The sequence below is a fragment of the Sander lucioperca genome, chromosome 12 (genome assembly GCF_008315115.2).
Source record: "Sander lucioperca isolate FBNREF2018 chromosome 12, SLUC_FBN_1.2, whole genome shotgun sequence".
Lineage (NCBI taxonomy): Eukaryota > Metazoa > Chordata > Actinopteri > Perciformes > Percidae > Sander > Sander lucioperca.
In genome coordinates, this window is record NC_050184.1 from 10,419,031 (window position 1) to 10,436,912 (window position 17,882).

The 17,882-nt window shown below is 41.5% G+C and overlaps 1 protein-coding gene across 2 annotated transcripts in view; it reads right to left on the reverse strand.

The window, feature by feature from the left end:
• The window catches only part of LOC116040821 (helicase ARIP4-like), a 77,167-nt gene that overhangs the window by 48,279 nt on the left and 11,006 nt on the right, over positions 1-17,882 (reverse strand). For both annotated transcript variants that reach the window (XM_031286489.2, XM_031286490.2), the window contains one exon: positions 6,312-6,478. In XM_031286489.2, coding sequence (XP_031142349.1) covers positions 6,312-6,432 — 121 coding nt within the window. In that variant the 5' untranslated portion in view covers positions 6,433-6,478. The remainder of the gene's footprint in view (positions 1-6,311; positions 6,479-17,882) is intronic.

Here is a 17,882-nt window from a genome sequence, read left to right on the forward strand (position 1 = left end):
CCCCTCCCCACCCCGACTACGCCTCGATATCCCGTCCATAAATACTACAAACAGGATTGGTGACAAAGCGCAGCCCTGGCGGAGGCCAACCCTCACCTGAAACGAGTCCGACTTACTGCCGAGAACACAGCTCTCACTTTGGTCATACAGAGATTGGATGGCCCTGAGAAAGGACCCCCTCACCCCATACTCCCGCAGCACCTCCCACAGTATTTCAGGCTGTGCCCGGCCGGGCTCCGTGGCAAACCCGGCCACCAGGCGCTCACTGACGGGCCCTCCATCTGGGCCTGGCTCCAGACGGGGGCCCCGGGCTTCCTACGGGCAGGGTCACTCTATCGCTTCCTCGTTCACTCATAGGGATTTTGAACCATTCTTTGTCTGGCCCCTCACCTGAGACTAGGGATGTCCCGATCAGGTTTTTTTGCCCTCAAGTCCGAGTCCGAGTCATTTGATTTTGAGTATCTACCGATACCGAGTCCCGATCCGATACTTCTATAATAATTCAACTTTATAATACCTCCAGACCGCAGACATACTTGTGCTTTCCGCTTCAAGCTGCTTCCATGTTCTACTTTGCTGGCATTTAACCAATAGCGTCTCTGCAACAAAGTGATGTCATGCCGCACGCGTTGCTGTTTCTGTGTGGAGTCAAAAGGGTCTAACTCTGTGCCACTGCATAACTATAGATGTGTTAAAAAATAATGAGAATATATATATACATATATATCCGAGTCCTGATCGGGAGGTAACGTCCGATTCCGATCGAGTCTGAAACCACGTGATCGGGCCCGATTTCCGATCACGTGATCAGATCTGGACATCCCTACCTGAGACCACTTTGCCATGTGAGACCCTACCAGGAGCACAAAGCTCCAGACAACACAGCCCTCAGGTTCATAGGGACACACAAACCTCTCCACCATGATAAGGTGATGGTTCCCAGAGAGAATGCTTTAGTTTTTGTCAAAGTTCATCAGATCAATTATTATTTCACAACTTCAGTGTTTGCTTGTTGTTTTGTCCTCTGAGCTCAACAGATGTAGAAATGTTAGAGCAGTACCGCTGACAACTGCAATACCACGACACAATAACAACCGTTTAACAAAATGTATTATTGAACATGCTACACATGCAGCACCATCATTTGTTTTCTCCCACCAGGACTTTTCCACCTCCAACGGGAATGGCACTGGCAACCTCACAGCCCTAAACCCACTTCTGTAACCTTTAGGGATTTTGCCACCTTCGCTGCTTCACTGTGTTTTATGGGTCAGTTATACAAAGTGTTGCACAACTTTAATGGTAAAAAGGTTTTATAAGCCCGAGCAGTAAGCAGGAAGGCACAAGGACCTGAACCCTTTTTGTTGAATGATTAATGGTACATCAACATCATTTCTCACACACACACACACACACACACACACACACACACGTCTCTGCTGCCTAGGCCCAACCAAGCAATCTGCCACATTAAAAGGGTTATCCAACACTGACTCATAGCCTGCTATAGGCTGGAAAACTTCACACGTTATGTTCCTGGCCACTCTCCAATCTGTGATGTCACAGAAAGCATTGATTGATCCATGGATTTTTAAAAGGAACACGCCGACTTATTGGGAATTTAGCTTATTCACCGTAACCCCAAGAGTTAGACAAGTCGATACATACCCTTCTCATCTCCGTGCGTGCTGTAAGGCTGTCTGACGGCTCCAGCGGCATCAGGCCAGCACAGTACATGCAGGTGAATGGTTCCAGCAATCCTACTGCTCCCAATAAGTGACAAAATAACGCCAGCATGTTCCTATTTACATGTTGTGATTTGTATAGTCACAACGTGTACAAAAAACAATGTAACATGAGACACAGCCAACAAGTAAACAAACAAACAAACAAACAAACAAACCGGGAACTATATTCTCAGGCGGAAGAATATAGTACTTGGGCGGAATGATTTGCTTTGCAGCAAACCTGTCTGAGAATATAGTTCCCGGTTTGTTTACGGTTAGAAGATGGCTGTGTCTCATGTTACGTTGTTTTTTTGTACATGCTGTGACTCTACAAATCACAACATGTAAATAGGAACATGCTGGCGTTATTTTGTCACTGATTGGGAGCAGTAGGATTGCTTGAACCATTCACCTGCATGTACTGTGATGGGCTGCTGCCTCTGGGGCCGTCAGACAGCCTTACAGCACGCACGGAGATGAGAAGGGTATGTATCGACTTGTCTAACTCTTGGGGTTACGGTGAATAAGCTAAATTCCCAATAAGTCGACGTGTTCCTTTAAGGCAGCTGAAAGCTAGCTACTTGTATGCCCTACTTCCAGTGTCCTGAAAGGAACGTGAATAACTATTTCCCAAAATCCTCAACTATTTCTTTAAGGCACTCAAAGTGATCACAGCCACAGTTACACGATCTATCCAAATGGAGTGATGGCACAAAGAATTGGTTGTTTAAAAATGTATTGCTTTTTCTAAAATGGTAAGGAAATGTGTTTGACCAGACAGTACTGCAAATCCTTGACTATTTTAATACCTTGCCTCCAGTCTTTTAGCTGTAACAGATGCTACAACTTTAATTTCCCAAAATACTGATGTATTAAAAAGTAATAGTTCGAACTATGCAATTCACTGTCTGGCGGAGAGTTAACGTAGATGAGAAGATCGATACCAATCTCAATTTTTGTACAAATTTAACAAATGAGGTGTAATGTGTTAATTAGTGAGCATAAGGTGTGCTGAAAGGTGGATTTTGTAACCGTTAGACAGAGCCATGCCAGCTGTTTCACTCTGTTCCCAGTCTAAGCTAAGCTAAGCTAAGCTAAGCTAACCGGCTGCTAGCTGTTGCTTTACATTTCCTGTACAAATATGGGAGTGGTGTTGATATTCTTGTCTAGCAAGAAAGAAAACAAGCGTATTCCCCAAGATGTCAAACTATTCCTTATGCCTCAAGTGACACAATCAAAAAATTTGGAAGATGCAACTTGGTTGTTGCTGTCTGTGTTGCTCTGTAGGTAGCTTGCAGCACAGCATGTTAGGAATTCAGCAGGTGACAGAAAGAGAGAGCAAGCGAGACATCCTGGTGGTTACTTGTGAAGACCCTAATTTACATAACAATGGTAATAATAATTATATTACCTACACCATTACCCTAACTTACCTAACTCTGACTTAAAAAGTTTATCCTAACCCTTAAACAGCCTTTTCAAGGCGTGAACACCAGACAAAATGTCCTCTCTTTAAAAAAGGTCTAAAACTCAAGTTGGTGCTCACAAAGACAGAAGTACAAGAGGGGAGACACAGCTATGGGTGGAGGAGTAAAAGCATTAATACTAAAGAAAAAGGAAGAAGCAGATTTTAAATATGGGGACAATTGTTATTCCTGCAGTTAATCTCACATCGTCTCTCTCATGTAGTTGACACCTAATCACTTCAGAAACTGAGATGTTTATTTTACTGCAAATCAACTGAAAAAGCATGGAAGAACGTTACTACGGTACATTGTGTTTATGAAATGTAAGACGAAAAGTTAACATTATGCTTTCTGATCACACTGCCCCTCCTCGATACTAAAAACCGCAATCTTTTCTCTCTTCGTAAATGAGGTCAAAGTCGTCCAAAGACGAACACCATTAAAGTTATCCAACTAAAGTTTAAATCTTACCTCCTACACAAAAACATACTGCTAGAGACACATCTATGCACACACATGACTCAGCATCTATTAGAACTAATGATGATTCATTATACAAACTGAGACAAGAGAGTTTAATAGGAGTCCTGAGAGAGGACAGAAGGCCAAAGGCTGATGTGGAAAGCCTATCAGGTCACATGTGTAGACAGTACAGCCACTGGTTCAGTTTGTTCTAACAGCTCCATTTTATTTATTTAAACATATCAGATTCAAACTCTATATAAACATAACTTCAGCTCAGTGTTTCCTTTAGGATTTATTTTAGCAGTGGGGGCAGATCTGTCGGAACCCCCCCCCCCCCCACCACCCAAGTCCTGCGCCCCGCCGCCAAATGTTTTACGTATTAAAGGGAACTGACACTTCCCTGCAACACAAACAAATATATTTATTCACCTCTATTCACACACAATGAGGCATATTTTCATTTCGTTTTGATTGAACTGTATTTTTGAGGAACTGTAGGTCTACAAAATGAATTTTACAAGAAATTCTTCATAGGGAAACCAAAACCCAAAATAGGCTATAGTATGAAACCATTCATAATGAAACTAATTGCATATTTGCCTCAGTGGCAAAGTTGGCAGCCTTGCTGTGTGCATTTGATTTTTCTTGGCTTTTGGAAAAATAACTCCAAGGCTCGGTTATAGGGGAATTCAGAAAGAGGTGGCCCATTAATGCTGAGTAGCATACATGCTGCTAGATGGTCCCCCTGTGGCCTGTTGCTTAACACTAGAACGGCCAGGACGGTCATTTTGACCGTTTTGAAATTTATATATGTAATAACTTTGCTAAACAAAAAAATACAATCCTGCTGGTACCTGACTTTTCCTAAAAGAGTCTGTATTTTCATTTAAAATTGTGAAAGAAAATACAATCACTTTTACCTATTTCAGCCATACACGGTCATATTGACCGCTCGGATTTTCGCGGTTTTGTTTTTAATCTTTTGTGTGGTTGAAGATGCATCTTGGTTGCTTAGTAATAATCATAGTCTCTGTCAGAGAAACGTAACTAGCGGTCTCGAGTAACAAGTGTGGGCATCACCGATGGGCCAAAGGCAAAGCCAGAGTCGGTAACGTAGGCTACTGCGGCGTGGATGGACTCTGTTCTGAATCAGAAGAAAAGCACCGGGCGCTTACTCTGTGAAAGGCGCGGTACACCTAGATAACTTTATACATGCTACAACTGGCTGGAATCATTGCACACATCCTCACCAGCTGTAAAATGTCCTGGAGGAAGTTCATGCAGCTACTGGCAGAGTAGCTGAGAGCAGAGTTTATGGAGGAAAAAAGGGCAGCGGCGCATGGTCCGAGCAGCGCTGCGCACCACAGCAGACACCAAAACGGAGGCAGTGCCAGGTTAGGTTAGGTTATAAATGTTCAAATAACATACTTTTAATTGTTATTTGGCTGTGAATTATGTTGAATGAATTGCCCCCAAAATGTTTCGGGACATGAATGTATGAAATAATCACTGTTTAGCCTACTATGCCATGATATGAATTATTGAAACACGTATTAGGCTACTACTCAAAAGTATAATTAAAATCGTTAAAATGTACATGTCGGTGTTATTACGTTGTTCTAAAGATATCCTAAGACAATACATGCATTAATATCGCAATTGGGTATTTATCATGAGAGATTATAGAGTTTGGAATCTGGCGGTCAAACTGACCGCTCATGGCAGTTCTAGTAGTTATGGAATTCCGGCACTTCCAGTATCTTAATGCAGTGTAACTGCTTCAGCATGTAAATAATGCACCTAAAATACAAACGTGAGCAAGGGGGTTGTATTGAATCAACAGCCACGTGCAATTTAGCTAGCAGGTGAAGGTGAAACTAAAAATGTGCAAGAACTATAGACTAATGAACTGACAATATAAGTTATACGACTTACAGTTCTCAAGGATGCACACATGTCTCATGCCTGTCTCTTTTTTCTTTCTCCCTTTTCTCCGAGTGGCACGCGTGCCCACTCGCGTTGTGAAGCGCGTGTCCACGCTATTCTCTGACGTGCTCTCTAACGATCACTGCTGATAGACGGCTTTTTGTACATTTCTGATACCGTGGCAGGAGAAATCTAACCGTGGCGGACCGCCACTTGCCAATCAACAGAGGAAACACTGCTTCAGCTAGCTGGCATAGATGGAGGGAGAGACGGAATGTGGGGAGAAAACTGAAGAAACGTACTGTACCTGATGATAAACAAAACGACACGCATCAACGCTAAATTACGTTAACAGATACAGAAAATAAACTTGCCGTTATGTTACAGGTTATCCACGGAAGATTAATGTCATTAAACACAACAAATCCATGAATTTTCCAGGCCTGGAAAATTAGATTTTGAAATCCCATGACTTTTCCAGGTTTTCCATGAGCATGGGAACCTAACACTTAAGCCTACTACACATCGAGCCCATAATCGGCCGTCGGACAATCTGGCGAGGTCAGTGACTTGAGTCTGTTCGGTGTGTTCTGGGCCGTTGTACATCCGAGGGGCCGTCGGAGACTGATCAGTCCAACTGCCTATTCTGCCGAGGGTCGGCCATCTGGTCAGTGTGTCTGCAGCTTTAAAGAACCAAATCGGGCCATAATCTACCATTATGACTCACCATACGGGTGTATCCACTCGTCCTCATCATCTCCATCGTTGTCTTTGTCTTCATCAGTGATATAGCAGATCTCGCTCTCCCTCTTCCTTCCATTCAGCCACTCCTCCTCTTCAACAGACATCCTGGCCTACAGGCTGCTGCTACCGATGCATGGCCGCACTACACACCTGAAACAAAGACTACAGGTGTCAATGAATAGATGAACAATTACAGACATACACACAGACCCACAGAATAAATGGATTTTAGATATACAGTCCCTGACAAAAGTCTTGTCGCTTGTGTATAAATTGACCTGAAGTGCCGCTGAAATATATTTCTAATCAAGATGTTTTTACAAGAAATGGCTCATTTTAATCCCAACAGCTTCTGTAATAATGTTTCAGTGCAAAACGAAACTGTCAAAAAGTATTCTAATATTCACAGCTTGGTAAAGCCCATTGAGTCAATTTTTGCAAAGACATAAGTGTTGTCGCCTTGTCATATGAGCTTCACCTGTGACTAATAATGGATCAATTAGGTCTCAGGTGTGTATAAAAACAACCCCAGTACACTAGACCTTCACATCAACTGCAACTAGACCTCTGCAAACATGCCTAAGATTCACCCTGAGACTAAAGTTTTGATTATCAAGAGGCTGAAGACCAGATCCACTGCTGATGTGGCAGACACCTTCAATGTGTCTCAGCGTCAAGTACAGAGGATAAAAAAAACATTTGAAGACACTGGAGACGTTTTTGACAAGCCCAGGTCAGGCAGACCCTGCAAGACAACTGCTCGAGAGGACCGTTTGTTGGCTCGAAAATCCAAGGCCAGCCCATTTTCCACTGCAGCAGAGCTCCACAAGACCTGGTCACCTGAAGTCCCTGTGTCAACCAGAACAGTTTGTCAGATTCTGTCTCGAAATGGCCTCCATGGTCAAATCAGTGCCCAGAAGCCAGCACTAAACAAAAGACAATTGAAAAACCGTGTGGCAGCCTGCTATAAGGATGGACCCTGGAAAAGTGGAAGAAGGTGGATTTTTCAGATGAATCTTCTGTTGAATCTGCGGCGACTGTGGTGTACACAGTCGCCGCAAATATTGCAGGAGACCTACTGAAGCCCGAGATTCACCCAGAAAACAGTGAAGTTTGGTGGCGGAAAAATCATGGTCTGGGGTTACATCCAGTATGGGGGTGTGCGAGAGATCTGCAGGGTGGAAGGCAACATCAATAGTCTAAAATACCAATAAATCTTAGCTACCTCTTATATTCCCAACCATAAAAGAGGCCAAATTCTGCAGCAGGATGGTGCTCCATCGCATACTTCCATCTCCACATCAAAGTTCCTCAAGGCGAAGAAGATCAAGATGCTCCAGGATTGGCCAGCCCAGTCACCAGACATGAACATCATTGAGCATATGTGGGGTAGGATGAAAGAGGAAGCATGGAAGACGAAACCAAAGAATATTGATGAACTCTGGGAGGCATGCAAGACTGCTTTCTTTGCTATTCCTGATGACTTCATCAATAAATTGTATGAATCCTTGCCAATCCGCATGGATGCAGTCCTTCAAGCTCATGGAAGTCATACAAGATATTAAATTTGGATCTCACAGCACCATTACTTAATTTGCTGACATATTTTTGTATTTGCAGTAAATTTGTTCAATTTCTGTATAGGCGACAAAACTTTTGTCTTGCCAAAATTTTACCTGTCTTGATTAAATGATAAATCTTTTTTCAGTGAAACTAATTTATTTCAGTGCATTAAACATAATTTGGAAGGGTTTTAGCTTTTCATATGAGCTATTTCTAACACCAATTGATTAATTAAAAGTCAGGTTAATAGCAGGTGTTTCTACAAAATAGATAAGCAACAAGACTTTTGTCAGGGACTGTACAGTAATATGACTTGTGTCCGTTCCTTCTCTGCCATCTGTCACCACACACAGACAGTTTTAAGCTTTTCTCATGAGAAAAAGACAACAGGAAGGGGGAAACTCCAATTTGTTTGTAATCTAGTTTGCTAATTTTGCTTTATCCTCACTCCAAAGCTCTCTACACAGTATCATAGTACAGGGTAAGTTTGCATAACCTGACACGCCAGATTACACAGAACCATCTGAGAAGCCATCATTGGAAACGGTTTGGCAAAGAGCAGAAAAAATACCTGTCAGGGGATTGGATGCTCTGAAACTAACAGCACAAAGTAACAAAATACACTCACATGGACTAAAATAGCCAACGCGTATTACAATCCTTGTGTGTCAGTTCCAGTGCAAAATTGGATACTATACTGGAGTGAAATCAGCTGTGGCAGATACCTCTGAGCATAACTGAGTGTTACGCAAAGAGAAAAAAGAACAAAGTTTAGAGAACTTTATTGGAGGACTCAGGATATTCAAAATGTGTTTATAAAACTTTCCAAAAAAGAAGGTTTTTACAGGAATCTATACTGCCTCATCGCCACCATTCATCCTGACCTTAACCTTGTCATAATTCCTAATATAACATTATGGGGACCATACAGCATTTTGTCCCCTGATGAAAGATGAGTCCCCCAACGTTTACACATTTCTGTCCCCACGGCATCATTAAAGGAGAATTCTGGCCGATTTGTACCTGAATCTTGATCGTTTTATAACTCAGAGTACTGTCGATAGGAAAAAAAAACGAGCAAAAATCGGTGCTAGCAAACTGGAGTTGCTGCAGCTACGTCCAGAGCTCGGAGATATATAGCGATCAAGATTCAGGTAAAAATCGGCCGGAATTCTCCTTTAATACACACGTCCTTCCTGTCTTTGTGTCATCACTAATGATACTCATTTTTTAGGATATGTAACCAGTGAAGTCGTGCAATAGAAATTGAATTTGTTTAAGAATTCCTCTCACCTTTATGTCCCAATCCACCATGTATTCATACAGGGTAAAATTGTTATAGGACTTTTGAGTTTCCCCAACATACAGGAGGTACTTCAGTCTGCAATTTTTACTTTTCTGTCTGGGAAAAATAGCAACAATCCCCTGCTGCAGATACTCACAGGGACAAAATAAATGGCCACAAGACATCACTGAAATGTATGCATTAAAAACAAATCAAGAAGTACGTAGTATCATACAAATTTCATTTTTAGAAATACAGATCTGCTCTACAGATCTTCTGAGGTAATGTAACGCATCTTCTGCTGCTCTATAGGTAAAGACCGGAGCGTATTAAAGGTCCTTTTTGTAAGTGATGTAACAAAGACCATGACCTTCAGATGAGAGAGAGCTGCAGAGCAGATGGACAGAAGGAAATGTACCACAGAGAGAGGCTCTCAAGAGTATCTGGGATGCTTTTAAAGCTTCATCTCTCAGCAGCAGGAAAATTACACTTGCATTATTCACAGGCTAGTGAAACTACCAAACTGTAACCACAGACTGCTGCCGTCATTATCAGCTGTGGTTCGGTAAAAGCAAAGTTTTTATCCGGTTTTGTTTTATAGCTCTATAATTCTGTTATGTAGAACAAGAGTCATAATTTAAATTGTTACAACGGAACACAAAAATATCATGTCATAATCAACTGAGCAATTTAGAAAACAAAAGACTTATTCAAATCATTTTTCAAACAAGCAAAATATATAAATCAGATGAATTCACCAAGGCCTCCGAGCTATAGTGAAACATGGCCTACATCTACCAAAGTAAACAACGATCACCTTTGTTGTCTCGCTTGGTTAAAAACAAAGGCTTTGAATATTATGCACTCCCACTCAGATGAGCCCAGACGCACAGTATCACAGCGAGGTTTACTCTTGATCACCTGCCAGCTCACCTTGCATAATGTTACATAACAGGTAGACCTGGCCAAGTTGACTTATTGGCACGACAGGGTGGTTTTACAAGCCTCATAAATCTAACCCAGCTAGACTTCATGGACTGAGAACCAGTAACCAAGGACATAGAGTGTAGAAACATCTCGAAAGGGAAAGTGCAAATTTGTGAAAGCTTTGTAACAGAATACTTACGACAGCATTGCGTTAAGTAGAATTCTGCAGTGTAGTTTAGATGATAGCAGCAAGTTTGAGAGCAAAAAAATCATCATGCTTTCATTGCATCTCATTTTATTCCACTCATGTTCAAGGCAGTGAAATAAAACTACAGCTCATTTTCCTGCGAAACCACCTCAAATCAGTTCAAGGACTGTGTGGAGGGCCTCCTCATTGCTGCAGCACTGATCCTCATCAAGACAAAATTGTTTTTACCATGGGTTAAGGAAAGCTAACCCCCCCCAATATTTACTGTTGGTAGATGACAGGACGTGACCCGTGGTTTCTGCTGCTTTGCAACATCCTACACGACCTCCTTCCACTATATAATTTATAAAAACAATGCATTAATAAATTACCAATGCTGTTATTTTCTGGAGATGGGAGTTGTTATTCACGACTGCAGGAGGTCATTAGAACCCTAAAAGTGTTTCAACAAATGATTGAAAAAAAAAAAAAAATGTTTACCCACAAAAGAAAACCAGTTAGATATTGTTTTATTTGATTAAAGTTGACTGTGATGTGTACGGAAGAGGATTAGGGCCACATTTTTTTATTGAGTTCTGAATTCTGGGATTAAAGTCACAAACACAATCCTGACTTTATACTCTGAACTCAAATACATTTTTCATATGTGGCCCTAATCCTCTTCCATAGATGTGATACAATTTACTTGAATACATAACTAGATTTGCAACTCTTTTAAATCTAAATGACCACCCAAATCAAGACTACATAAAATGTAGGCTATAACACGACGAAGTCATCACATTTTCATCTTTGATAAGGTTGTGTAAAGCTCCTTTTGTATGAAAACATGCAACTGATTAAGAAACACATTAAAAGAGTAGCCTCATAAGTGGTGCAGAGGTGTAGAAGTGGTTTGGAGCGAGCACTCGCGTGTCACTCAAGCGGCGTCAACACGCGCCCCCCGGTGACGAGAAGCGGAGCGCACAGAGGAAAAGTCTGTTGTCCTGCTGGGCGTGCATTCTACATCTTTCTCTAGTCAAAATGTTCACCAACTTAATTGAGTGTGCTACCATCGCTAAGCACAAAACACAAAGTACAGGTGAGGTTCATGGGAGTGATGTTTTGTAGGAATTTGGTCATAAACAAATGTATTTGACAAATTTAAACTTGACGTCAGTCATGCAATCCCCAAAGTCATTGGGATTCATCCTCTGGGGACCATGAATGTCTGTTCAAATGCTGTGGCAATCCACTGAATAGTTGTTAAGATACTTCAGTCTTGGGTGGGGCGTGGGGTGTTACCCCTCTGCTGGTTGGTTCCTTGAAAAGCCCACAAGCATCAGAAAGCACGACACTCCGGGGTAAGGGTTAAGTTATGCCAGTTCTCCCTATATACATGAGCGAGGAAGAATGGGAAGAATGACAGGAGTAACTCTACCTCCGGTAAAGTAGGTGGTGCTCGGCCAACGCACAACTGGCTTTTTCTTCTAGCTGACTTATGTCAAAATTACACAGATTGGCCACTAAATTAGTAATATTTAACAACTTAATGTTTTATTTACACACCTTTGTCACAGCGTAAGAAAGCACAGTGAGATGACTGACAACTTGTTCAGCTCATTATGTTATCTTTAACCAGTTGTTGTGGTTTTCCTCCTCTGTGTCCCCCTTTTGGGACAATGTGTCTGACTCCAAATAAAAGACCTATATATCCCCGTGCATTCGTTAAATTGGAATTACATTGATCCTAAGGAAGAGCCAAATAAGACGAAAAGATAAAGTAAAATACATTTGTTTAATTAGTCAAGCATCAGAGTTTCAATACACAGATCTGTGGGATCACAAGGCACGCAGAGACTAAGTTTCCCTAGCAACAGACAAAAAGCCAGAGACGATCCATCTAGACTGTCAGACCTCGTGATCCCCGATCTATTCTTCCCCTCGTCTCTTATGCTTTCTTTCTTGGGCCCCCTCTTCTTCTTCCGCACCGGGAATGCTATCTTCATACAACACCCGCCAGGGTGGGGGCCCCTGTATTATGTCTCGTCTTCATTTGCTCTCACGCGAAGAGGTACATTCTGCTCCTGTTTCACTTATTATTCTATGTACTTTGCTCGAGGCCACTGTGACCCTAACTATCTTATAGTTATGCCTTAAGCTAAATAAGCATACACCAAAACACACTTGGTCTCTTATGGAAACCTTTTACATTCTTATTATATTTATCTCCAAATACTAAGAATATTATTCTACACAGTGTAGGGTTGAAATTAGCAAGATAACTGCGTTAGCTAACTAATTTTAACGTTAGCCAGCGCCTGCAGCGGGGGCTGCTCGGTCCCTCCACTTCTTTGCCGAGACACAATGTTGACAGCCCCGGAGATGGACAATCTATTTTGCCATCTCCTGGTGTTAGCTGATGCCTCTACGGGTTTAGTAAAACAGATGGACCGCAGGCGCTTTGCTGCCGATCGCTGTTTTGTTGTATGGTATCATAGCAACGACTACGACTCCGCTTACGTGGGGAGGGGCAGTTTAAGCATGTGCAGACGCTTAACCTGATCATACCATGAAGAAAAAAACTGAGGTCATTGTGTTTGGACCCAGTCAGGCCGATGATATCCTTCCCGTTGACCTGGGCTGCCTGCAACAATATGTGAAACCCATAGACACAAATCTGGGTGTCAAAATAGACAATGGTTTTAAACTTGATAAACAGATAAATAATGTTGTTAAATCCAGTTTCTATCACTTGAGGCTTTTATCTAAAATTAAACCGTTTTATCTCGTAAGCACTTTGAGCATGTGATTCATGCTTTTATTTCAACTCGTTTAGACTACCGTAAAGCACTTTACATTGGCGTTAACCAAACTTCTCTCTCACGCTTACAGTTAGTACAAAACTCGGCTGCTCGGAACTCGCAAGCATGAACACATGTGTTATGTGTTCATGCTTGCGAGTTCCGGACACCAGTCCTGGCCTCGCTACTTTGGCTCCCGGTCCATTTTAGAATACATTTTAAGATCTTATTGTTTGTTTTTAAATCACTGAATGGGCTGGCACCTCGCTACAACTCAGACCTCTTACAAGTTTACACCCCCTCACGGTCACTTAGGTATACTGATCAACTTCAGCTGGTCGCTCCAAAAACCAGGTTAAAAACCAGGGGCGACCGCGCTTTTTCAGCCGCAGCGCCTAAACTGTGGAATGAGCTACCTCCACAGGTCAAATTGGCCCAGACCCTCGAATACTTTAAATTACGTCTTCTCACTTGTATTCCCTGGCTTTTAACCCAGCATGAGAAGAACTGTATGGTCTTATGTTGTTTTATGTGTTCTATGTGTTTCTATGTGTTTTTTTATGTTTTACTTCTTGTCCAGCACTTTGTAAACCTTTGTTTTTTTAAATGTGCTATATAAATAAAATGGATTGGATTGGATACCCTGGTTAAGGTGTATATATGGAGGAATACCCCGGTTACTGAAGGAGTTCCCTAGGTCTGTTAACCGGGTTATGAGAACTCTTTAAAAAAAGTAATTAAAATGACATGCCAGGAAAGTGTTGGCTGCAGATTTTGGCTTGGAGGCCTTTATGTGTGCCCATTACTTGTGAACATAATTTGTGTGCACCTATGTCTAAGATTGCCATTTAAAGCCAAACAGAGTAACTTTCCAAGTACTGACATGGAAAAATCTGTCATAAAGATGTCACACTGCCAAAAACATTACCGGTACCAAATTAGATGCTACGCAGTACATTCAGTTGATAAACTTACAATAACTTTACATTTAAAATGCATGAAAAACGTTTTGCTGTTGTACTACAGGGTGCATTACCATATATTATATGTTGATAAAATAGGTTTTGTATTTGTAAAAGAAACATAGAAACTTTAAGGCCACTGTGAAGAATGTGTCTTGTTAAAAAAACATTCCCTAAAAGTAACATTATACACAGTCAAATGTTGGTCACATTAAACTCCGGCAGACATCCTGCACAGCTTGTTAATAGCCTACATAACTTGGAAGTCACATCCTGCCAAAAAGTACTTGATTTATCAGGATTTATGTAACTTTATACACTAGGAAATCAGGCCATCATGTCAGGCCTTCAGGCTGTAAAATAACAGTTACATAACATACAGAACATGATAGTCCAGAATGTAGGTTAGACTCTTCTTTCGGTTTCTTCCACTTTTTAACTTACAACCTTTTTAACTACCTGAAGGTGGACATTCACTATGAACTTAATATAATGCCATCCATTGCCTGCAATAATTTTGGATTCAGAAAAAAGAAATGGGGGCATAACAATTCACCAGAATGCAGGAAATGAAGTGTTTAATGCTCATAATTTTCTGGGGAGGGGGGGGGGGGGGACAACCCCAGACATCATAAGTCACCACACAAATCTGGAAGCAAAACCTTGGCCTTTGGGTTGCCAGGTCAGTTATGATTAGGCCAAATGTTGGTGCTATTTAACTAATATCTTCAAACTGGGCAGCTAAAATAAACACACACTGGCTATGAAGAAGCATGTGTCATTTTGCATTGCATTCAGTTTAGTTAAATGGGTCCGGGCTAAGCCCCGAACCTCCTCAAGTCCTAGAAACGCCCCTGGGTTTCACTGCACATTCTGAGCTTTGTAGTCTAACATCAGGGTCTTTACCAGACACCAGGAGCCACAGGACTGGCGGGAGCACAGACTATAATGATTAATTACTATACTTCTATCTTCTATAGGGTAAGAATGATGTGTGAATAATATTTATTTGGACTGCACACCAAAACAGAACTGCTTTTTGCATTTCTTTGTTTCAATACAATCTGAAAATGAAATTGAATATCCGGACCGGCAAGAATGTTGCAGTTTGTGAAACTGTACAAAAATACAGTAACTCTCCTGATCAGAAATTGTATAATTGTACAAAAGGCCAAAGCTTGTGACTGCATTGTTGTTTTGCAGCAGCCTTTCACCTTCCCTTCAACCCACCCGCTCCAACCAGAACAAAATTATTTGCCTGTGGGAAACTCTGACTTCAATATTAAATATCAGTCATGTGTTCTGCTGTCAATGTGAAAGTGTTTTTCCAGAAAACTGATTCAAAATCTACAAAGCTAAAAAAATGGAAAAATCTGTAAAAGAGAGAGAGAGAGAGAGAGCGAGAAATAAAACGTAGGGGGCAGGGGGGGAGACAGCTGCTTGCATAAGCTGCCTTACATAATATCTGGCTAATAATGCCACTGTTCAGCTTACTAAAAGAAAAGTTTGACATTGTAAGACATTATACACACCCTCCAGTTTCACTACATCTCCCCCCCCTTGCTTTCTCAAAGCTTGAAAGTCGGTTTAAAAATCAAACCTTTTTTTCTACTCCACTTCTCACACACCATTTGTACCTCCATCCTTATAAGGGCCTTCACTGATATGCTTGCCTTTGCTCCTTATGTTAACCTAATTCTAACCTTAACCCTTAGATTAGCCTTAAGTACGTACACACACACAGCCTTAAGTACGTACACACACACAGCCTTAAGTACGTACACACACACACAGCCTTACGTACACACACACACAGCCTTACACACACACACACACACACACACACACACACGAGGAAACAAATAGAGAGAGAGGGGGCATTAAAGAACCAAGAAAATGAACTGCATCAAGTAAAACTTTCCTAAAAAGCCTGATTTGGCATGATCTGTACATTTTGATTAAATTAATCTCAGATATGCTTAGAGTTTTTTTAAATGAGCTCTGATGAATTACAGCATGAAAGACTGAACGGTGGTTTGAGTTTATAATTTGAATTAAAGAAGTATGACCATAGCTGTTGCGTTTTCAAAAGCCTTTCCCTTGTACCTCACCTTCACATCAAAAGGAGTAAATAAGCACTGCTGAACACGCCAACACTGGCATGATGTTAACGTACATTTTATCAAAAGCTATGGTGCCAGAAAGTTAACAATAAATAAACTAATTTCAGTAGATTCATTTAGCTTGAGATGGAGCTATTTTCCTTTAATTTACAACCACTAACAACGGATCAGTCTCCTTTAAAAAACTCACTAACAGTCTGATGATGCACTACACCGACGTCAACTGACAGCACACCTCCCGTTTCCCAAAAGCAGGTCATTCGCAAGAATAATAGCCCTTTAATTTGTGGCTCTGAAAATGGATATTGTATAACATCTTGCTTTTAATGTTGGACTGGCTTACAGACTAAGGAGATCTGCATCACATCCCCTCGCTTGTGTAACAGAATTACACAATACTGAAGGCTGGTGATGAGGAGGGAGGCAGTTAACCAATTAAGTCATGACACACATACTGTTCAAATACACACTGCATTTGCAAAATACTCAAATATTCACCCAATGTGTGTTAGAGCAGCTAGAAGTTGTTATTGATCAACTAATTATTAGACTAATCGAGCAATCATTTTAGCACTGACGGGCACACCCAACCATTAATATGAATAAAAACATTAAAACACCACACTGTGTTACTTATGTTTCAGTTCAGAGGCAGAAATATACATTTTATATTTCTTGTTCAATGTGCAGTATATGCTTGGTTTGCATAATGTCAAACAACACAAAATCGAATAAGCATATCTCAGAGTTCATGTAAATATGGCCACAGTATCTGACCTGTAACATATTCCTCACACCTGCAGCTTGCTGATTCTAATTTGGACCTCTGACTGCTCAGAAAGGCTAATTCTGTCTTTGAAGCTGTAAATACCTACAACACGCACAAGTTTACTCAGGATAAGCCGGCAGTTAATGCATTGGCCTAGGCGCCTCGCACAAATTAGTGACCTGGATCAGTGAACAATGCTGACCTGCATTGACTCGCTTCACAGGATATTTTTAAACAGGTAAACCCTCGGGCCAATCCCAGCTGCGTGTCATATCTAATCCCCGCCCCCCTGTGCTCCCTTTGGCCTGCAGCATCCGAGCACAGTTTAACAAAGAAAACAAGAAGAAAATGAAGCAATGCAGGAGCTCACACACTTAATCGATACCTTCAGAGTCCATGTAGTTGAACTGGGAGGGGTCGAGAGGCAGCAAGGGAGGGATCAGAAATCATTGCGCCAAGATGATCTCTAATTGGATACTGCTGGCTGGTCACCAGCCAATCAGTGAGGGTATAGAGGGTTCATTGGGGTTGTTTAGGGTTCACATGGGGACGTTGGAGAAGGGTCTCCTCTGCTTAACCTACATAAACCACAAAAGGAGGTGGCTTATTCTGCCTGCAGCCAATACCAAACTGCTGATAAAAACCCTGTTTGACCTTTAGAATGAAGAGAAGTAGATGACTGCACTGAAGAGTTAAGTTGGAACAATTGAAACAAACTTTATTTTTTTATTTTTATTATTTCTTTGGGGCTTTTTCCCTTTATTGTAGTGACAGTGGATAGATGTGAAAGGGGGAGAGAGATGGGGGATGACACGCAGCAAAGGGCCGCAGGTCGGATTTGAACCCGGGCCGCTGCAGGACTCAGCCAACATGGGGCGAACGCTCTTACTGGGTGAGCTAGAGGCCACCCCAAAACAAAATTCATAACAAAACT